The sequence below is a fragment of the Muntiacus reevesi genome, chromosome 1, assembly GCF_963930625.1.
Source record: "Muntiacus reevesi chromosome 1, mMunRee1.1, whole genome shotgun sequence".
Taxonomy (NCBI): Eukaryota; Metazoa; Chordata; class Mammalia; order Artiodactyla; family Cervidae; genus Muntiacus; species Muntiacus reevesi.
In genome coordinates, this window is record NC_089249.1 from 198,122,927 (window position 1) to 198,146,054 (window position 23,128).

General features: G+C 49.3%; 1 protein-coding gene across 2 annotated transcripts; it reads left to right on the forward strand.

The window, feature by feature from the left end:
• The first annotated feature begins 7,907 nt into the window (after positions 1 to 7,907).
• TICAM1 (TIR domain containing adaptor molecule 1) lies at positions 7,908 to 22,686 on the forward strand. Of its 2 annotated transcripts, XM_065917989.1 has the most exons (3): positions 7,908 to 8,037; positions 19,928 to 21,243; positions 21,286 to 22,686. In XM_065917989.1, exons 2-3 carry the CDS (start codon positions 20,074 to 20,076, stop codon positions 22,375 to 22,377), a joined length of 2,262 nt encoding a protein of 753 aa, XP_065774061.1. In that variant the 5' UTR covers positions 7,908 to 8,037; positions 19,928 to 20,073; the 3' UTR covers positions 22,378 to 22,686. The 2 variants fall into 2 exon arrangements, with proteins under 2 accessions (XP_065774061.1, XP_065774060.1); XM_065917988.1 differs by having other exon boundaries at positions 19,928 to 22,686.
• The last annotated feature ends 442 nt before the right edge of the window (positions 22,687 to 23,128 follow it).

Genomic DNA, 23,128 nt, shown 5'->3' on the forward strand with positions numbered 1-23,128 from the left:
AGAAAACAGAAGCATTGTTGTAACAAATTCAATAAAGACTTATTTGATTCACATCAGGGGCTTCCCTGGTGGCTCAGTGGTAAAGAATCTGCCTGCCAATGCAGGAGACATGGGTTCGATCCCTGATCCAGGAAGATCCCACGTGCTGGGGAGCAACGAAGTCCACGTGCCACAACTACTGAGCCTGTGCTCTGGAGCCCTCGAGCTGCAACTACTGAAGCCCAGACACCCTAGAGCCCGTGCTCTGCAACAGGAGAAGCTACTGCAATGAGGAGCTCGCGCGCCACAATTACAGGTAGCCCCTGCTCACCACAAAGAGAGAGAAGCCTGAGCAGCAAAGGAGATCCAGTGCAGCCAAAAATCAATAAATAAAATTACATTAATAAAACAATATTTCATTGTGTATTTGAAAGTTCCTGAGAGTAGGTCTTAAAGTTCTCATCACAAGAAAAGAAAAATGTTTATGTGAGGTGATAGATGTTACCTAGACATATTGTGGTCTTTTCACAATATATTGTTAATATATTGTGTGTGTTAGCCACTCAGTCTTGTCCAACTCTTTGTGACTCCATGAACTGTAGCCCGCCAGGCTCCTCTGTCCATGGAATTCTCCAGGCAAAAATACTGAAGTGGGTAGCCATTTCTTTCTCCAGGATATCTTCCTGACCCTGGGATCAAACCTGGGTCTCTGGCACTGCAGGCAGACTCGCTACCATCTGATCCACCAGGGGAGCCCAGTATATACATACATCAAATCGTTATGTTGTATGCCTAAGCTTAATCCTGTGTTGTATGTCGATTATTTTTCAAAAATAAAATAAAAAACAAAAGATTAAACATTTTGGGGTGGTAGTAAAAAAAAGGATACATAAAAATAAATTCAAAATTAGATGCCATGGAAAATTTGCCTGTCAACTCTTAGAAATGAATACTTGCTGTGTGTCAGGCAGTGTGGTAAAAGGATTTAGAGTAAAAGTCTGCAAACCATCCTGAGGGCCAATACTATCCAAAGAATTTGTCTGTTGGCATGACTCACAAGCTAAGAATCTGTACATTTTTAAAGCAAAATTACACAACAGTGACCTCCTGTATCCTGCAAAGCTGAAAAGACTTACTACCTAACCCTTTACAGGAATAGCTTGCCAACCTGCTTGAGACTGCCATACTGGCCTTCTTCCTCTTCCATCTTACTGCTTAGACTTAACTGTTTCTCCCAGTACGTAAAGATTGGAATAAGGATGAATTACTGATATTCACAAGGACATGGTTGAAACTCACAGCCATGATGCTGAGGGAAAGAAGGCAGATGCAAATGTACCCACACACTGGTTCTCTTTTGATGAAGTTTCAAAATCAAAACTAAAGCTATGATGAGAGAAACCAGGCGGGTGGTTGTCCTGTGGGTAGGGACAAAGAAGGGGACCTTGGAGACTTGTAGCGGTTGGAATCATCTCTAATATATCTCGGTAAGGATGTTGGTTACAGGGAGTGTGTGAAATACGAAGGGCTTCCCTGGTGGCTCAGACGGTAAAGAATCTGGCTGCAAATGTAGAAGAACCCAGATTTTACCTCTGGGTCGGAAAGAGTGTGTACATGCCCCCAAACCCACTGAGCTGTCCCTTTAAACTTTATAGACTTCAGTGCTTATGAATTACACGTCAATACAAATTAAGAAAGAGAAAGTGGCATGGTGGTGGAGATGTGGGAAGTAAGCCCTTTGGTTCACTTCCCGGGGGAGCGCAAACAGGGCTACTCTTTTGGACAAAAAAAAATCTCTGGCAGTGTTTAGTAAGAGTGAGAGTGTTTCTTCTCCATGTCTGAAAAGATCCAGAAGTTCCTGTTCTTTGCAGTTACCCTAGAAACTCTTAGAAACTCTTTCAATGAAGTCACCTAGTACTTTTTTTTTTACCCCAGTTCAGTTCTGTCGCTCAGTTGTGTCCAGCTCTTTGCGATCCCATGGACTGCAGCACTGCCAGGCCTCCCTGTCCATCACCAACTCCCGGAGTCTACCCAAACTCATGTCCATTGAGTCGGTGATGCCATCCAACCATATCATCCTCTGTCATCCCCTTGTCCTCCTGCCTTCAATCTTTCCCAGCATCAGGGTCTTTTCAAATGAGTCAGCTCTTCGCATGAGGTGGCCAAAGTATTGGAGTTTCAGCTTCAACATTAGTCCTTCCAATGAACACTCAGGACTGATCTCTTTTAGGATGGACTGGTTGGATCTCCTTGCAGTCCAAGAGACTCTCAAGAGTCTTCTCCAACACCACAGTTCAAAAGCATCAATTCTTTGGTGCTCAGCTTTCTTTATAGTCCAACTCCCACATCCATACATGACCACTGGAAAAACCATAGCCTTGACTAGATGGACCTTTGTTGGCAAAGTAATGTCTCTGCTTTTTAATATGCTGTCTAGGTTGGTCACAGCTTTTCTTCCAAGGAGCAAGCATCTTTAAATTTCATGACTGCGGTCACCATCTGCAGTGATTTTGAGGCCCAAAAAGATAAAGTCTGACATTGTTTCCACTGTTTCCCCATCTATTTGCCATGAAGTGATGGGACCAGATGCCATGATCTTAGTTTTCTGAATGTTGAGCTTTAAGCCAACTTTTTCATTCTCCTCTTTCACTTTCATCAAGAGGCTTTTTAGCTCCTCTTCACTTTCTGCCATAAGGGTGGTGTCATCTGCATATCCGAGGTAACTGATATTTCTCCCAGCAATCTTGATTTCAGCTTGTGCTTCATTCAGCCCAGCGTTTCTCATGATGTACTCTGCATATAAGTTAAATAAGCAGGGTGACAATGTACAGCCTTGATGTACTCCTTTTCCTATTTGGAACCAGTCTGTTGTTCCATGTCCAGTTCTAACTGTTGCTTCCTGACCTGCATACAGATTTCTCAAGAGGCAGGTCAGGTGGTCTGGTATTCCCATCTCTTTCAGGATTTTCCACAGTTTGTTGTGATCCACACGGTCAGATATTTTGACATAGTCAATAAAGCAGAAATAGATGTTTTTCTGGAACTCGCTTGCTTTTTCAATGATCCAGCAGATGTTGGCAATTTGATCTCTGGTTCCTCTGCCTTTTCTAAAACCAGCTAAAAACATCTGGAATTTCATGGTATTGTTGAAACCTTGGAGAATTTTGAGCATTACTTTACTAACGTGTGAGATGAGTACAAATGTGCAGTAGTTTGAGCATTCTTTGGCATTGCCTTTCTTTGGATTGGAATGAAAACTGACCTTTTCCAGTTCTGTTGCCACTGCTGAGTTTTCCAAATTTGCTGGCGTATTGAGTGCAGCACTTTCACAGCATCATCTTTTAGGATTTGCAATAGCTCAACTCTTTTGGCCCTGACCAGAGATCAAATCTGTGCCCCCTTGTGGTGGGAGCATGGAACCACTGGACCCTCAGGGAAGCCCCATCACCTAATCCTTTCATCAATCCAATAAAGCAGGTGCTGTTACCATGGCTATGTTACAAGGGAAGGAAACTGAGGCATGGCTCAGAGGACTCGCCCATGGCCCCATCTCATAGCTGGTAAGTATCAGAATAAGGATTTGAACCCAGCACTCACTCAGACTCCCCCTCCACCTCCCCTGGTCTGTGTTCATAATCATAAGGTGTCCATGCCTGTTTGGGGGGGATATTGGCAGCAACCAGCTTGTCCAATAACAGCTGCTGCTATGGTGCTCAGTCGTGTCTGACTCTTTGCGAGCCCTCCAGGCTCCTCTGTTTATGAGGTTCTCCAGGCAAGGGTACCGGGCTAGACACTGGGTTGCCATTTCCTTCTCCAGGGAACTTCCCTACCCAAGGATGAAACCCTCATTTCCTGCATTGGCAGGCAGAATCTTTCCCACTGAGCCACCTCGGAAAGCCCTGAACAATGACAGGGGACTCAACAAACTGTGATACAGCAATGCTTAATGAGACCACAGGACACTTTAAAAGAACAAAGTTTGGGGACTTCCCTTCTAGTCCAGTGGTTAGGTCTCCATGCTTCTACTGCAGGGGGAATGGTTTTGATCCCTGGTCAGGGAGCTAGGTTTCCCCAAGCTGCATGGTTTGGCCAAAATAAAAAAGTCTGGGTTACATATACAGGCTTAGAAAAATGTTGGAGATGTAGTCACCAGTGCCTGTGTGCCAAGTTGCCTCAGTTGTGCCCGACTCTTTGCAACCCGATGGACCATAATCTGCCAGGCTCCTCTGTCCAGTAGATTCTCCAGGCAAGAATACTGCAGTGGGTTGTCATTTCCTACTCCAGGGGGTCTTCCCGACCCAGGAATCGAATCCAAGTCTCCTGCCTCTCCTACTTGGGTAGGTGGGTTCTTTCAACCAGCTCCACCTGGGAAGCCCATAGTCACCCAGAATAAAGCGAAATATTGACACCATCGATGTCCAGGGTCTGCAAACTACTATCACTGTCCAGCCCACTGACTGGTTTTGTAAATAAAGTTTTATTGAGACACAGCCACACTCATTTATTGACATATCGCCTGTGACTGCTTTGGGGTTACAAGGAATGGCAGCATCAGATAGTTGTAATAAAGACACTATGGGCCATAAGACAGACAGTATTTTACTCTCTGGTCCTTCACAGCAAAAACTTTGCTGACTTCTGGCCAATTTGGATAAACAGCAAAGCCAGACCAAAGTGAGTTGAAGACTGAGTGACTGAATAACAATAAACCAGGAACGGTTGTTTTAAGACATGGATCAGATGACCACCAAGATGCGTTTGGTGTGGGAACGGCCACGTAACGGATGCTCCAAAAAGTGGGTGTGGGGGTGTGGAGAGAGGTGTGGGAAGATGGGTTGGATGCCTTCTCCCTGTCCAGCTCGGGAGGCCCCAAGAGCATGGACCACTTCTTCCCCCACCCCCACCCCAAGGTGTCCCCAGAGCCTAGACGTGCCTAGCACACAGTATGGGTTCAATAAAATTTCTCCCTCTCAGGAGACTAGGAATAAGTGAGGCATTGTCGGGGGTGGGGGGCAGGCCGACAGAGTGGGACTTAGCATCTAGATAATTTCATCTCTCTCCCAAAAACCTTTCAGTGAACTTTGGCCTGGAATCCATGCACTGCTTGGGAGATCTAATGATAAAATTCAGGGTGTCCAATGTATCAATGAGGGGGGAAAACCTCATATCTTTATTCTCACTGACTCTAACTGATATTTACCATTTCCTCAATTATGAATGAAGTTCTTGTGGCTTTGTCTCAAGTAGAAAACCACAGGCATTTTCACATCAGGTCACATTGCCCCAGGTGGCTCAAAATACGGTTGACCCTTGTTACTATTGAGAAATCACTGGAGTGATGAGATCTTGTTAATGTGATACACACAGAGGTGGAACCTTAAGTTCTGTTTGTTTGCTTGGGTATAGCTCTATTTCAGAATTCTTTTTGAAGTTATTGTCTTGCAAGTGTTTGAAAGCAATTTTTTATTGTGGTGAAATATAGTAAACATGAAACTTACCTTTTAGCCTTTTTTCCTTTTCCCTTTGGTTTTTTGTTTTGCCGGCACCATGTAACATGTGGGATCTTAGTTCCTAGACTGGGGATCAAAGCCACACCCCCTCCAGTGGAAGCAAGGAGTCTTAACCACTGGATCACCAGGGAAGCACCACCTTTTAACCATCTTTAAGTGCAAAGCTCAGTGAAAATAAGTACTTTCACTTTGTTGTGAAACTATCCCCACCATCCATCTCCTGGACTTTCTCATCTTCCCAAACTGAAACTCTGTCCCCACGAAACACTGACTCCCCATCTCCCTGCTGGTGGCACCTACTACCTACTTTCTGTTTCCATGAATCTGACCCCCCTAGGGACCCTGAGTGGAATCACACAATATTCATCCTTCCCTCTCTAGCTGATCTCACTGAGCACAATATCTTCAAGGTTCATTCACATCGTTGTAGCCTGTGTCAGAATTTCCTTCCTTTTTAAGGTTGAATAATGCCTCATTGTGTGGGTAGACCCCATTTCGTTTATCCACTCATTCAAGGATGAATCACTAAGTATTTTTTAAAAAGTATTTTAATAAATGTGTTTCATATATATGGCTGAGTCCCCTTGCTGTCCACCTGAAACTATCATAACATTGTTAATCCAGTATACTCCATATAAAATAGAAAGTTAAAAAAATATATTTCAACATCATGGACTTTGTTGTAACCCCCTGTATGGATTTGATGAATCTAACAAATGGTACTTTTAAAATCTAAGTGTTGCTGCTCAGTCATAAGTTGTGTCTGACTCTTTGAGACCCCGTGGATTGTGGCACCCCAGGCTTACCTGTCCTTCACTATCTCCAGGAGTTTGCTCAGACTCATGCCCATTGAGTTGGTGATGCTGTCTAACCATCTCATCCTCTGCTGCCCGCTTCTCCTCCTGCCCTCAGTCTTTCCCAGAATCAGGGTCTTTTCCAATGAGTCGACTCTTCCCATCAGGTGGTCAAAGTATTGGAGCTTCAGCTTTAGCATCAGTCCTTCCAATGAGTATTCAGAGTTGATTTCCTTTAAGATGGACTGGTTTGATCTCCTTGATGTCCAAGAGACTCAAATTGAAGTATAGTTGATTTACAATGTTGTGTTAGCTTCAGGTGTATAGCATATTGAAAAAAATACATATACTTTTCAGATTCTCTTCCATTATAGGTTATTACAGGATATTGAACATAATTCCCTGTGCTCTACAGTTGAGCCATATTAGCTGGTTGGGAAGATCCCCTCGAGGAGGGCAAGGCAACCCACTCCAGCATTTCTGCCTGGAGAATTCCATGGACAGAAGAGCCTGGTGGGCTATAGTTGGCAGGCTACAGTCCATAGGTTCGAACAATCGGACACAACTGAAGCAACTTAGCACTCATGAACCTATCTGTTAATCCTAATTCCTGATTAACTCCACCCACACTCCTTTTCCTTTGGGTAACCAGAAGTTTGTCTTTAATAACAAATGGTATTTTGATGAGAGATTCCAGATGACAAAGGGGCCCAGTAGAAGGTATTATTTATGGCTTTTGTAGGCACTTAAAAATAATTACATTTTACAACTTTGTTGGTTTAAAGACATATGTAATCTAAGCTTGATTATATTCATTTTTTTTTCTCTTTCTGATTTTAAAAGAAATTAAAACATTTTCACGGGTCCCTCTGAGCACGATGGGCTCTGAGCACTGTGGTTTAACTGTGCCAGATAGATATGTAAGTCCTGCGTCTAGGACCTTCCAAAAGTTTAGGACCCCTGTGAACTTAATTTTATATGTATTTTTTATTACTTTTTCTGTTGTTTGTTTTTGGTTACAAGCTTTAGTTAGTTCTGCTCCCGGTGAATTTTAAAACTTCACGTTAGCCTTGCAAATTCGCTTGTGGTCCTCTGGTTCCGACTCTACCCTTTCATTGACGAGGGCCCAGGTTCAAGCCCTGCTGAGGGTACTAATATCCCGCTGGGTGACTCGGCCAAAAAACAAAAAATACATATATACATATACATACACACACACACACACACACATACATACATGCTATCATGCTGTCTGTCCCTCTTCCAACCACAAAAGCGGCCCAAACCCCTCCAGGGTGGCCATGATTCCCACCCTCACCCCCGCCCCCAATTATCCCATCCCTTTTGTTCATTTCCTGGAAAACACTAACTACCCATTGAGATGCACTAAACTGCTCTTTCTCACTAGGCTGGGGGTCCCCGCGGACAGGGCTTTTGTCCCTGTGGAGCCCCGTGGTGGTCTCCCGCGCCCGGGCCCCCCAGAGGTACCCAAACGCGGTCTGCGTGGCAGCCGGCGGGGCAGAGAGAACTTCGCTGGGGCGCCTCAGGGACTTTCCCGGTCCCGCCGGGAAAGCGTGATCTCACCCGGTTCCTCCCTCCTCGCCGGACGCGGAAGGGGCGGGCGGCGGCCGTGCGCCTGGGGCTACAGGCGGGCCCTCGGCGCTCTGCCATCCGCGGGCGCCACCAGGCCGTCGGGCCACCAACCTCCGCCCCGAGGACGCGAGCGGTGTGGCCGGTCGCCCCTGCGACCCCAGGTAGGTGAGAAGGGGGCGAGGGCCTGGGGGGACCGGAGACCCCCGCAGGCCTGCAGGGGTAGGGGCGCCTGGCACTCCGCAACCCTGGCACTCCGCAACCCTCGCCACGGGTCAAGGCCAGCTGCCCCCCCCTGGGAGCTTCGGACGTCCTTGCGATGCATGTTCAGGTCGCCCGCCCCAAAGCTGCAGCTCCCCTCCCTGGCCCAAGTCCTCATCCCCCCTACTCTTCCTCAACAGCCGGAGTCCTCCCCAGCAGGCTCTGTTTCCCTCCCAATACCCCTTTCCTCCTCCTCCTAACGGGGCGCGCTCTCTGCCCCAGCCCGGGTTCCTCCTGCCCCGTGATCGCCACTCCCACTGCCCTCTCCTCCAGGGCACTGAATCTCCACTTTTTCCAAGGGCTTCGGGGACCCCTGACCCCTTCCCCCTTCCCACGGCGCAGTGCACTTCTTTCAGTGGGTCTCATCCATCAGATGGGTTCCATCCCATTCAGAATGAATCCGGGAATGATCAGCTCCTCATTCCCTAGAACTTCCCGTGGGGTACGGGGGTCGTTGGTACTGGCTCAGGATTGGATCCAGGTCAGCTCAGTTGTGGCTGCTGGCACCACTCAGGGCCCGGCTGGCCCCAGACCTTCTTCCTGGCGCTTGTGCTCCTACCCTCTCCTTGTGGCTGAGCAGGGGTTTGGGGGAGGGGCACCCCCTGTGACCTGGGCAGGCCGAGGTGTGGGTTCCAGAATTTGGGGGAAGATTGGTGAAAGCCCCAGGCTCCAGAGCCTGCCCGAGCTTCTGTGTCCTCCTCCGAATTAGGGCCATTCATTCATCCTTCAACAAACACTTATGGAGCACCTGCTGTGTGCCAGTAGACACTGTTCAGTACGTTGGGCACGCAGTAGGGGCCAAATAGTGTCCTCATGGAACCACAGTGGGCAGAAACTGTGACCTGTGTGTGTGCTAAGTGCAGAGGGCAGGTATCTGATCCCTTCTTTAGTGGACAGGCTTGATAATTCCTCAGATCCAGGCGTGGGAAGGGGACTGCACATAGTAGGTGCTCAGTGAATAAAGGGGGCTTTATTCTGATGGCTCAGATGGTAAAGCATCTGCCTGCAATGCAGGAGATGCGGGTTCGATCCCTGGATCCAGAAGTTCCCCTGGAGAAGGGAATGGCAACCCACTCCAGTATTCTTGCCTGGAGAATCCCATGGACAGAGGAGTCTGGTGGGCTACAGTCCATGGGGTCGCAAAGAGTCGGATAGGACTTAGCAACTAACGCCCGTAATGAATAAAGGCAAGGACCCTGTAGCCAGGCTGTCTGGTTTAAATTCCTGCCTCTTTACTTTCTACCTGTGTGATCCTGGGCAAGTCACTCAGACTCTCTGTGCCTCCCTTTACCCCTGGTTAACAGTCAGTTTTTGAAGGAGTCTTAACTTACAGGGTTGGCTTTTGCTTTGCAGAATGCCTGGCATCTAGCAGGTGCTCAAGAAACACTTATTGAATAAATGCCCCTTAGGTCTCCTACCCATTTTCCAGAGATAGTCTGGTTATGTTTTAACTTGCATATCTCTTGGGAACTTTTAAAAAAAAATTTCTTTCTTTAAAAAAATATTTATTTGACTGTACCAGCTCTTAGTTGAGGCAGCCGGGATGTTAGGTCTTGGTGGCACCATGCAGGATCTTTAGTTGCAGCAAGCAAAAATCCTGGTTGCAGCGTGTGGAATCCAGTTCCCTGACAAGGGATTGAACCCGGGCTCCCTGCATTGGGAGTGCATAGTCCTAGCCACTGGACCACCAAGGAATGCTTTATTATATTGCTACTGTAAACTCTCACACATGACAAGGGCCCCTTTCCTGCTGGTTTTACACACAAGGAAACTGAGGCTGAAAAGCAGGCTCCTACAAGCTGGCAGGTGGCAGAAGAGCCAGGTTCCCCACTCTTGTGGCTGCTCCCCTGCCGCCCAGGCGCCCACCGTCAAGTGTGAGGTGGACTTTGCCCTGGAGGCCATGGAAGGTAGGGCAGCAGAAAGCCAGGTTTCCTGAAGGCTGGGGTGACCGCTGGGCAGGGCATATTGAGTGGACGGGGAACATGCTGGGGGAGACAGTGTCTAGGGAGGGGGCACTGAGTCTGGGCTCGGGCTGGCAGACGGGGATGGAGAAGAAGCGGGGTGTGATTTTAGGCAAGTTGCCAGGAGGGCAAGCAGGAGTGGTCGTGCCTGGCTGGTTCTCAGCCTGGCTGTGCTGTGTGCTTTTGCACAAACGCAGCCCTGAGCCTCTGCTGCAGGGGCCTCTAGCTCGGGGGCCTCAGCTGGGGCCGGGGGCCAGGGTGGGGCAATCATCCTGCACTTGAAGGCTCGTGGAGCAGTCAGGATGTGCTAGGCATTGGTCTGTACCATCTCTACATGGATTAGACCTATGGCAGCCCTCGTAGGAAGGGCTTATCTTTGTATCCAGTCCACAGAGGTGGAGACTGAAGCACCGACATGTATATGGCCAGTCTAAGATCATAACCTGGAGGCAATACAGCTGAGATCTGACCCCAAGGGCACACTCTCTCTGACTGCTCTCTGTTGCCCTGGAGGTGACTCATTTCAGAAAGGTGTCCTGTAAAAGGGGACAGCCTTTGGCTCCGAGACGAGCGCAGCACAGTCTTGCTGACCGTCCGAATTCCAAGAGAACCCAAAATATCTGAGTTTCACACACAATCTCCTCTGTTTAATGTTAGCAGCTATTTCAGATTGACTTCTCACACTGTTGCTGGTGTAGAGTCGGGAGTTGGTAAGTTTCATTTTTCCTTTTTAGCATTAATTTTTTAATGTGGACCATTTTAAAAGTCTATTGACTGTGTTACAACATGGCTTCTGTTTTACATCTTGGTCTTTTGGCCATGAGGTTATGTGGGATCTTAGCTCCCAAACCGAGGATCGAACCTGTACACCCTTTACTGGAAGGTGAAGTCTTAACCACTGGACCACCAGGGAAGTCCCTCCTTTTAACATTTTATAGACATAGAACCTGAATTCAGAATAGGACACAGATCCTAAATACTGAACTTGAATTTTCGGAGTGAACACTGCATGAAACAGAACTTAATGTCCAGCCCCCATCTTGCCCCATCCTTCACACTCTATCAGCTGTTGCCCTTTATCAATTAAAAATTGGAGGGTGCATGTCAACAGGTATCTGATTTTTTAATCTCTTTTAAAATTAATTTTTATTGGCGTATAGTTGATTTACAATGTTGTGTTAGTTTCAGGTGTACCAGAAAGTGAGTCAATTTTGCATATACATATATCCACTCTTTTTCTTTTTTTTAAGCTTCTGTCCCCGTATACATCATTACAGAGTACTGAATAGAGTCTCCTGTGATTTTTTGCTTTTTAAGTTACTACACATACAGCTGTTTCTAGGAGCCACTGAGAGGTGGAAGGAAAGTTGATCCAAGGGTCAAAACTTCAAGTAATTTTGATATTTCAATAAGTTTTGGCTGACTTGTGGTCCCATCTGAAAGTAAGAGTGTTGTCCTTTTTAATCCTATTTTGTTGATGATGGTGAGCTCACATCAGAGGTAGGAGAAAGTATACACTTTGCCTTTTTCTTACTGCTCACTTGTGCCTGCATTATGGCAAGTTGTCTGTCTTCCACTTTCCTCCAGGACTACGCTGGCCATGAGCTCATTTCACAGGCTATTTTAATGATAACTAGATAAGTCTGTTTCTCAGGCCATGTAACCAGGTCCATGGAAGCTGGAATCTCTGGTGATATGCTTTGGAGACCACAGGGTTAATGGGTTTAGATTCAGGCAGCCTGGCTTCCAGTCCATCTGTGCTCCTTGCATACCTTTTCTCATGCTGATTCTCCCCCTGCCCCAATATTTATTATTTATTTATTTGGTTGCACTGGGTCTTAGGACATTAGTTCCCTCACCAGGGATCAAACCTGGGCCCCCTGCATTGGGAGCACAGAGTCTTGACCACTGGACCACCTCGGAAGTCCCATTCTTGTACTCCTTCTTCAAGATCTAGTATGTGTTTTTTCAGGTTTCGATTCAAACTCTTTATATATATATATATATATGTATATAGTTTAAGTGAAATCTGAGCCTACTGAAACAAAGTTGGGTTTAACGGGGTGAAATTTTTTCTTTTTTCACACTGCCCAACTTTTCCATTTTAATGAATTAAAATTGAATAAAATGTAGTATTTACTTTCTCCCCAGCAGCTTGTAGCCACATTTCCAGTGCTCAGTAGCCACACAGAGCTGGGACTGCCATCACAAAGTCCCTCAGGTGTGGGGCTTAAACACCATAAATTTATACTCTCATGGTCTGGAAGCTGGAAGTCCAAGATGAAGGTGTAGGCAGGGCTGGTTCCCTCTGAGGCCTCTCTCCTTGGCTTGCAAATGGCTGTCTTCTCTCTCCATGTCCTCAAGAGATCCTCAAGAGATCCTCTGTCCTAAAGGGTGTCTGTGTCCTAATCCCATTTTATAAGGACACCAGTCTTAGCGGATTGGGCTTCCCAAGTGGCTCAGTGGTAAAGAATCCACCTGCAATGCGAGAGATGCAGGAGACCTAGGTTTGATTCCTGGGTGGGAAGACTCCCCCCCCCCCCCCCAGAGAAGGAAACAGCAACCCACTCCAGTATTCTTGACTAGAGAATCCCATGGACAGAGGAGCCTGGCAGGCTACAGTCCGTGGGGTTGCAAAGAGTAGGACATGACTGAGTGTGCACACGCGCGCACAAACACACACGCACTTAATGGATTAGGGCCCCACCCTAGTACCTCATTTTAACTTGATTAACTCTCTGAAGTTCCCATCTCCACTGTAGTAACATCCTGAGGTTCTAGGGGTTAGAGTTCTAACATCTAAACTGGGGGAGGGGGACCCAATTCAATTAATGCCAGTCAGTTAGGATTCCCTGGTGGTCCAGTGGTTAAGACTCTCTGCTTCCAGTGCAGGGAGCAAGGATTCAGTGCTTGGTCAGGAAACTAAGATTCTGAATGCTGCATAGCATGGCCAAAACAAACCAAAAAAACCCCAACCAGTTATGCTACATAATGATTGTATGGGCTAGTGTGTGTTTCAGTCATATTCAGCTCTTTTCGATCCTATGGACTATAGCCCACCAGGCTCCTCTGTCCATAGGCTTCTCCAGGCAAGAATACTGGAGTGGGTTGTCATCTCCTTCTCTAGGAGATCTTTCTGACCCAGGGAATGAACCCGTGTCTCTTATGCCTCCGGCGATGACAGGCAGGTTCTTTATCACTAGCACCACTTGGGAAGCCCACATGGGCTCCAATGACAGGCATTTTGGTTTTAGGATTAGAAGCACTAGTGTCGTAGCACTGTTCTGCCCATCCCTAACTGTGCAATCTAAGTTTGCCCCTCCAGGGAATGGAAAAAGGAAAATCATATACCTCTTTTGTAGCCCAGGTGTTGGCAGACTTTTTCTGGAAAGTCTGAATTATTCTGAATTATTTTTCCATAAAGACTAAATATGAGCCATATATTACTGCAAAGAGTTCCTTTTTTTTCATAATTGTTTTTACTTCTGTTAAAACCAAATATATGGCAATATATGGCAACAAAGTAGGTATATGTATATAAAAAATGCATGCTCAGTTGTGTCCAAATCTTTGTGACTCCATGGACTGTAGCCCGCAGACTATTGTCATCTGTAGGGGCTACATGGTCTCTGTGGCAGCTACTCAGCTGAAAGCAGCCCTGGGCCCCAGGTCAATGAGTGAGCGTGCTTGTGTTCCAGGACACCTCCACAAAAACAGCCTGTGAGCTGGGCTTTGTGACCCTTGTCCTAGGCAGTTGTACACAGTGTCATCATGTGTACAAGCAAGCTTGACCAAAAATCTGATGGAGGAGAGGGAGTGAGCTGTGGGGATACACAGGGGAAACAGTGTTCCAGGCAGAGGAGCAGCCAGTGCAGAGGCCCTGAGGTAGGACCGTGTCTGGCAAGTTTGAAGGACAGCAGGAAGGGCAGTGTGGCAATTAAGAAATATAATATACTAGGTTTGGACTTCCCTAGTGGTCCAACGGTTAAGACTCTGTGCCTCCACTGCAGGGGGTGCAGGTTTGATCCCTGGTTGGGGAAACTAAGATCCCACGTGTGGTGTGGTGTGGCCAAAAAAATAAATACACTTGTTTGTATATAATGTGTATATATGTGGCTTCCTAGGTGACTCAGTGGTAAAGAATCTGTCTGCCAATGCAGAAGGCCCAGGTTTGATCCCTGGATCGGGAAGATCCCCTGGAGAAGGAAATGGCAACCCACTCTAGTATTCTTGCCTGGAAAATCCCATGGACAGAGGAGCCTGGCGGGCTACAGTCCGTGGGGTCACAGAGATTTGGACACAACTGAGCATGCATTTTTTTATATACATATACCTACTTTGTTGCCATATATTGCCATATATTTGCTTTTAACAGAAGTAAAAACATTTATGAAAAAAAAGGAACTCTTTGCGGTAATATATGGCTCATATTTAGTCTTTATGGAAAAATAATTCAGAAACCAAGGAAGCACATAAGCAATACTTGTTCTCCTTTTTATAGTTATGACTCTACTTTTTAAAAAAATATTTCTTTATATATTATTTATTTGGTCATGCTGGGTCTTAGTTGCAGCATATGGGATCTAGTTCCCTGACCACGGATTGAACCTGGGCCCCTGTATTGAGAGCTTGAAGTCTTAGCCACTGGACCAGCAGGGAAATCCCTTTTCTACTGAAGAATGAAGCACTGAAATGTTGACCTTCAGTCTAGTGGACAGAAGTGGTTTTGTTGCTTTGCTTTTGTCATATATTATATATAATAATAGTATTTTATGTACAGTTTATAAATTGGACTGGATTGTCAGCTCCAAGAGGGAAGAGTATTCCTTTTTTATTCTTCTTTCTGTCCTGACATGATCAGTAGTGTCCAATACATGGCAAATGCTGGAAAATTACCTCTTGAATGAATGAATGAATGTTATCTATGTATACTTTCCTCCTCTTCACAGACTTCCTTTATTACTTGCAATAAATATGTTTAGAGTTTTTACTCTGTGGATGGCACAATGGCTTGCTTGAAGTGTGAGCAAATGTGGTCCCACTGAGCCCATTTGCCTTCTTGGCAATACTCATGAGGCAAGGCCACCGCATTTAGACAGGTTGAGGTGGTTCTAGGTTTTCGAGTTAAAGCCCAAGTGCCCTCTCCCCCACACCCCCAGGCCCACAAGACCCTGCATGACCTGCCCGTCCCCTCCCTGCCCTCCCCTCCTCCCTCTCTCCTCCTTGCTCACTCTGCTGCAGCTACACGGGCCTCCTCGATGCTCCTCAAACACACCAGACAGAGTCCAGCCCCAGGGCCTTTGCACAGGCTGTTCCCTCTGCCTGAATCTCTCTTCCCTTAGATGTTCGATGGGTGACTTTCTCCCCATGTTTCTGTCCTGTTGAAATCTCTCTTCTCATTAAGACCTTCCTAAACCATGTTGTTTAAAACTGCACACGGGACTTCCCTTGTGCTCCACTTGCTAAGACTGTGTTCCCAATGCAGGGGTCCCAGGTCAGGGAAGTAGATCCCACATGCCACAACTAAAGATCCTGTGTACCACAACTAAGACCTGGTGCAGCCAAATAAATAAATATTAAGAACAAAACAAAACTGCACACACCCACCCTTTAATTCTTGGAGACCATGACCCTCCTCCCCTCCTTGTTTTTCAGTGGCATTTATACAGTATAAATGTGATATACCATGAATTTCACTCGTGTCTCTGTTGACCACTTCCCCCCCCCACTAGGAAGTCAGCTCCATTTTTTGGGATCTCTGTTATTTCTCCATCCCCATAAGCATTTCAACATGTCAGGCCACTTCAATTTTCAAAAACAACTAGACGCTGCTCACCTCCTCGTGGGTTTCCCCCAGCACCGCCTCACCCTCTGCCCCTTCTTGCCAACTTCTCCTCTGCCCACTCCGCCCAGTCACATCTCCCTCAACCCTCCACCCTCTGGCTCTCTCTGCTTTGTGCCTGGCTTTCCTGGAATCATTGACCTTTGTCCTGGGCCCTATGACATTTGCTCAAAATGAATTTGCAAAAAAAAAAAAAAAAAATGCTGAGTCATTTATACAGTGACGTCTGTGATTTGTCAGTCAAGGGGGTTGATGGATGAATCAGCTCCTGATCCAGATCAGGGATCCTCCACGTCAGGGCTTTTCAGCATCTAGGGCTGGGTCATTCTCTCCGGGACAGGGGAGTCGTCCTGGGCGCTGTGGGATGTTGAACTGCATCCCTGGCATCCACCCGCCCAATGCCAGAAGCCTCCTTCAATGCAGTTGTGACAACCAGAACTGTCCCCAGATGTTTCCAAGTGTCCCCTAGGGGGTTAGAGTTGTCCATGGTGGAGATGCACTGGTTTGGGCTCTTGGCTGGGGGGGGGTCTCATCGTGGGCTCCAGGGTGGAACCGGCAGTAGGCATAGTTGAGGGGCAAAGAAAGTGTTCTTAGCCCCCTGGACTGGAAGTGAGGCTGTGCATTTTTACAGGTCTGAATGTGATATACCTTGAGCACCTGGGGACTTAAGTTTGGGGGTTTGGGACACTTTTCATGGTGTCTTGTTCTGTGCCCTTGGGAGAAACCTTCTCTCTGTGCCTGCTTTTTTTTTTTTTTGCCACACCACGTGACTTATGGGATCTTAGTTCCCTGTGCTGCACTGTGCGTGCTAAGTTGCTTCCATTGTGTCTGACTCTTTGTGACCCCCATGGACTGTAGCCGCCAGGCTCCTCTGTCCATGGGGTTCTCCAGGCAAGAATACTGGAGTGGGTTGCTATGCCCTCTTCCAGGGGATCTTCCCGACCCAGGGATCAAACCCAGGTCTCCTGCGTCTCCTGCATTGCAGGTGGGTTCTTTATCACTAGTGCCACCTGGGAAGCCCTTAGTTCCCTGACCAGGGATCAAACCCAGGCCCCCCTGCAAGTGGAAGCGCTGAGTCCTAACCATTGGACCATGAGGAAAGTCCCTCTTTGCCTGTTTTCTTTTATTTATTTTTGGCTGTACTGGGTCTTTGTTGCCGCACGGGGGCGTCGTCTAGTTGTGGTGTCAGGGTCAGTCAAAGAGGTGGCTTCTCTTGTAGAGCACAGGCTCTGGGCACTCAGGCTTCAGTAGTTGCAGCCAAGGGCTTAATGGCTCTGAGGCATGTGGGATCTTCACGGGCCAAAGATTGAACATGTGTCTCCTGCGCTGGCTCTGCTTATTCACTCAGTCGTGTCCGACTCCTTTCGACCCCATGGACTGTACTGTAGCCTACCAGGCTCCTCTATCCATGGGGATTCTCCAGACAAGAATACTGGAGCGGGTTGCCATGCCTTTCTCCCGGAGATCTCCTGCATTGCAGGTAGATTCTTTACCATCTGAGCCACCAGGAGTACTGGAGGCTCAGAGAATACTCCAAGAATACTGGAGTGGGTAGCCTATCTCTTCTGCAGAGGATCTTCCCGACCTAGGAATTGAACCAGGGTCTCCTGCCTTGCAGGCAGATTCTTTACCAGCTGAGCTACCAGGGAAGCCCCCTGCACTGACAGGCAGTGCCACCAGGGAAGTCCTGTGCCTGTTTTCTTATCAACAGTGTTGGAAGGAAATCTTGTCAGTGTCATATATTCACTGATTCATTCATTCAACAAGTATTTATTAGGACCTTCTCCATGATTCCACAACCCCTCACCCTCTGATGCTCCTGTTGGTTGGGAAGTGAAAGTGAGATTTGCTCAGTCGAGTCAGACTCTGTGACCCCATGGACGTCCATGGAATTCTCTAGGCCAGAATACTGGAGTGGGTAGCCTTTCCCTTCTCCAGGGGATCTTCCCAACCCAGGGATCGAACCCAGGTCTCCTGCATTGCAGGTAGATTCTTTACCAGCTGAGCCATAGGGAAGCCCAAGAATATTGGAGTGCGTAGCCTATCCCTTCTCCAGGGGATATTCCCGACCCAGGAATTGAACTGGGGTCTCCTGCATTGCAGGCAGATTCTTTACCAACTGAGCTATCAGGAAAGCTGGTGGTTGGGAGGCAGACAGAAAATGTAAAAGGTTTAACACACAGGAAATGATCACCCGGTGGCCAGTTCTATTGTGGGGGGACATGGAGCAGACAGACTGGGATAGAGAACCAGGGTGGTCACGGAGGGCTCCCTGAGGTGGTGTCATTGTACCTGGGGGCTGAGGATGAGATTTGGGTCACCCAGGCAAAGGTCTCGGTGCTCCAAGCAGAGGGAATGGTGTGTGCAAAGAGCCTGTGGTGGGAACCAACTGGGCATTTTTCAAGAAATGGAGAGAAGAGGAAAGAGCCTCCAAAGGGCTTGGCAGCAGTGTTAGTCATAGACCTGACCCTCTGTCATGATTAACTTCATAGTAATAATGAAACATGTATCAGTTAGCTATTGCTACATAACAAATTACCCCAGAACTTTGTGGCTTCAAAACACAAACATTTATTATCTCACACAGTTTCTGAATATTAGGAATCTGGGGGTCAGATGAGCTGGATGCTTCTGTCTCTAGGTCTCTGATGAACTTGCAGTCTGGCTGTCTTCCTGGCTGCATCATCTGAAGACTCAACTGGGGCTGGATTCTGAGACTGCCACCCCCATGTGGCTGGTGGTGAGAAGCCTCAGTTCCTCCCCAGGTGGGCCCCTTACATTGTGGTTTACCCCTGACAGAGTGACAGACAGAGTGACTAAGAAGGTAGCCAGTGTCTTTTATTTATTTTTTTTAATTATATTTATTTTGACTGTACCATATGGCATGTGAGATCTTAGTTCCCCAACCAGGGATCAAACTCACACCCCCTGCAATGGAAACACAGAATCTTAACCACTGGATTGCCAAGGAAATCCCAAGCCAGTGTCTTTCATAACCTAATGTCACAAGTGACGCCTCATCACTTCTGCCATATTCTATCAATCTCACAGAACTCTAGGACCACATTGGAAGGACCACCCGGGACTGTGAATACCAGGATGTGGGGTCACTGGGGTCACCTAGGAGACTGACTCTTCCTGAGTGACATGTACTGAGCGCCTACTGGCTTCCATTCATGGGACTCAGAGTTTTCCTCTCTGAGTTATGTTAACGCTACTCAGCTCCCTGAAACACTTCCGTAAGTGGGCTTATTAGCAGCCTACTAGGCTACTAGTAGTAGTACTAGTAGTGTAGTCTTGTGGTTAAGCACATTAGCCCCAGCCTCTGGAACCAGACAACTGGGGTTCAAATCCCAGCTCTGGGATTTCCCTGGCAGTTCAACAGTTAAGACTGGGTGCTTTCACCTAGGGGGCGCAGTTTCCATCCCTGGCTGGGGAACTAAAATCTCACATGCCATGTGACAAAAAGTCAAACAAACAACTAAACAAACAAACCCCAGATCTCTCACTGGCTGTGACTTGGGACAAATGACTTCACTTCTCTGGCTTACCTTTTTCCTCTGTGAATGGAAAAAACAGTTGCTCAGTCATGTCTGACCCTTTTCGACTTCATGGACAGTAGCCCACCAGGCTCTTCTGTCCGTGGGATTCTCCAGGCAAAGATACTGGAGTGGGTAGCCATTCCCAGGAAGACCCTCTGGAGAAGAAAATGGCTACCCACTCCAGTATTCTTGCTTGCAGACTTTCCAATTGTGGCACTTGGGCTTCAAGCCTGGGCTCAGTAGCTCTGCTGCAGGTGGAATCTTAGTTCCCCGATCAGGGATCAAACCCACGTCCCCTGCATTGGAAGGCAGTTTCAGAACCACTGGACCATCAGGGAAGTCCGGGTTTGCTGGGTTTTGGTGGCATTGGCAGTGGAGGGGGCAGTGACGTCTGAACTGCCTCTCAGAGCCCCCTTTCTGGTGATAAGCATGTCTTTCTGCTTCACAGGTCTGCTCTACAGTCCCCAGGGGACCTGGTACCTGTGAGCAGGGTGGAGACACCGGGCCTGCAGCGCAGCAGGGCGGCGTGCGGAACATGACTTCATCATCTAGTGCTTCTCCCGCAGCCGCTGGAGGCCACGCCCACCTGAGCCCATGGCCTGCGCGGGCCCTTCGCTCTCTGCCGCCTTTGACATTCTAGGCGCCGCGGGTCAGGACAAGCTCTTGTATCTTAAGCACAAACTGAAGACTCTGAGGCCCGGCTGCCGGGGGGCGTACCTCCTGCACGCCATGGTGCTCCTGAAGCTGGGCCAGGAGACCGAGGCCAGGATCTCCTTGGAGGCGCTGAAGGCGGATGCGGTGGCCCAACTGGTGGCCCGCCAGTGGGCTGGTGTGGACAGCACCGAGGCCCCAGAGGAGCCCCCAGACTTGTCCTGGGCCGTTGCCAGGGTGTACCACCTTCTCGCCGAGGAGAAGCTGTGTCCCGCGCCTATGCGGGAGGAGGCCTACCGGGCAGCCCTCCGCGCTTTCAGCTCCAGGGACGACCTCCAGCTGAGGGAGCTCCAGGAAGAGGCCCGGGACCGGTGCGGATGGGACGTCCTTGAGGATCTGGGAGGAGTCCAAACACTGCGCTCCAGCTCCGATCTGGGCTGCCTCCCGCCCTCCTCGGCCTCACCTTCCCGGACGCGCAGCGACCCGCGGCCCATAGAACATCTTTCGGGCTGGAGCAGAGCGTGTTCCCTGAGATCCACTGGCAGCCCGGCCTCCCTGGCCAGCAACTTGGAAATCAGTCAGTCTCCCACCATGGCGTTCCTCAGCGTGCACCACAACCCCCATGGGCCCAGCAAGCTGTGTGACCATCCCCAGGCCAGCGTGGTGCCTGAGCCCGCCCCTTTGGGTTGCCAGGAACCGGAGGAGATGAGCTGGCCCCCATCGGTGGAGGCTGCCGGCTCCCCGGTGCGGCCGAGCAGCCCAGTCCCCGAGCTTCCCGAGGTGACCACGGATGCCTGCCCCGCCAGCCCGCACGAGCTTCCAGAAGTGCCGGAAATCAGCGCCCACTATCCGGTGGAGTGTACAGATATGCCAGCAGCCCCCAAATCTCTCCCTTCACCTTCCAAAAACGCCTGTCTAGTCACAGATCAGACGCCAGTCCAACTTTCAGAGGAAGACACCGCTTACCTGTCGGCTCAGCCACACCCACCGGCTCCTTCCATGCCCCAAACATCCCCGTCCTTTCCTTCCCCATCAATGTCTCCCTTTCCTTCTCCATCGACCTCTCCTAAGTCTCACCCGCCCGCTCCTAAGGCTCACTCGACCCCTCCTAAGGCACACTCGACCCCTCCTAAGGCACACTCGACCCCTCCTAAGGCTCACTCGACCTCTCCTAAGGCTCACCCGACCGTCTGGAACCCAGAGCCCTCTCCTGCGGAGCTGGAGTCGTCCGAGCAGAAATTCTATAACTTTGTGGTGCTCCACGCGAGTGCGGATGAGCACATCGCACTGCGCGTGCGCGAGAGGCTGGAGGCGCTGGGCGTGCGCGATGGGGCCACGTTCTGCGAGGATTTCCAGGTGCCCGGGCGTGGTGAGCTGCACTGCCTGCAGGACGCCCTAGACCACTCAGCCTTCATCATCCTGCTGCTCACCTCCAACTTCGACTGCCGCCTGAGCCAGCATCAGACGAACCAGTCTCTGATGCGCAGCCTCACGCGCCACGGATGGCAGGACTGCGTGATCCCCTTCCTGCCCCTGGAGAGTTCCCTGGCCCAGCTCAGCCCCAGCACATCTAGCCTGCTTACCGGCCTGGTGTGGCTGGACGAGCACTCCAAGATCTTCGCCAGGAAGGTGACCAACACCTTCAAGCCCCAGACGCTGCGGGCCCGCAAGACCAAGTGGAGGAAGGACCAGGATGCCCGGGCACTTCGGGAACAGAGCCAGCAGCTGGAAAGTGAGCGGCAGCACGCAGCGGCGTGGGGCGCGGCGTATTCGGCTTACGTCCACAGCTACCTGGCCTACCAGACGCAGGTGGAGAAGCTCCAGGTCGCTTTGGCGAACTACATGCCATTTGGGACTCAGCTGCCCTTTGGGGGACAGGGGTCCCTGGGAACCCCACCATCACCCTTTCCCACCCTGCCGGGTCATCAGCCGCCGCCCCTACCTCCTTGGCTGGGGGGCACGCCCCCACCGATCTTCCCGCAGCCCTCGACGACCTTTCCGCAGCCCCCGCCGACCTTCCCGCAGCCCCCACCGGCCCTCCCACAGCCCCCACCGGCCTTCTCACAGCCCCCGGCCTTCCCGCAGCCCCCGGACTTCCCACAGGCACCACCTGCGCACCCTCAGAGCCCTGGGCTCCAGCCCCTCATCATACACCATGCACAGATGGTCCAGCTGGGGGTCAACAACCACATGTGGAATCAGAGAGGGACCCAGGCACCCGAGGACAAGACGCAGGAAACGGAATGACCTAGTGACTGGACCTGGTGACCTTGGCTTTGACCCCCCCCCCCCCCCCAATCTCTAGAGGGCGGTGGAACACGGGGTCGTTTGCTACTTTCAGGACACTGCGGGGGGGAGAACTTCCATCTCAGGAAATAGGGCAAAATGGGCCCCATGACTTTCTGGCCCTGGAGGTGGCCAGAACTGGATGTGAATTTACCAATTCTCTCTCTTCCCCTCTCTCTAGATGGTGGTGATGGGGAATGAGCTGGGGGTATGGGTATGGTGTTTCAATTGTAATAAATATTTATTGAATGCTTTGATAGCACCACTGTACTCAGGAAAGCCTGCTCCTTGCCATTTGTCAAGATAAAAACGTGGTTAGTGGGACTTCCTTGGTGGTCCAGTGGTTAAGACTCTCTTTTTCCAATGCAGGGGGTATGGGTTCCATACCTTGTCAGCAAACTGAGATCCCACATGCCATGCTGTGTGGCTAAAAGCAAAACAAAAAACAGAGTAGGTGGCTACTATTGCCATAAAAGGAACAGGAGCTGAAAATCTGGTTTTACTTCATTCGTCAGGATGTAGTCGCATGGGCCATCCCCAGCTGCAAGGGAAGCTGGGAAATATAATCTTCTCATGGGCCATGTGCTTTGCCAAAAGTGTTGGTTCTAACGCTAGAGAAGGTGCAGAGAAAACACATTGAGAAGACATTTAGCTGTTTCTATTGCAGCCCTTTTTTGGGGAAGAGGGGGTCTGCACTGATGCTCTCACCTTG

Coding starts and splice junctions, on each gene's coding strand:
- TICAM1 (XM_065917988.1), top strand. CDS start 20,074: ATGGCCTGCGCGGGCCCTTCGCTCTCTGCCGCCTTTGACATTCTAGGC.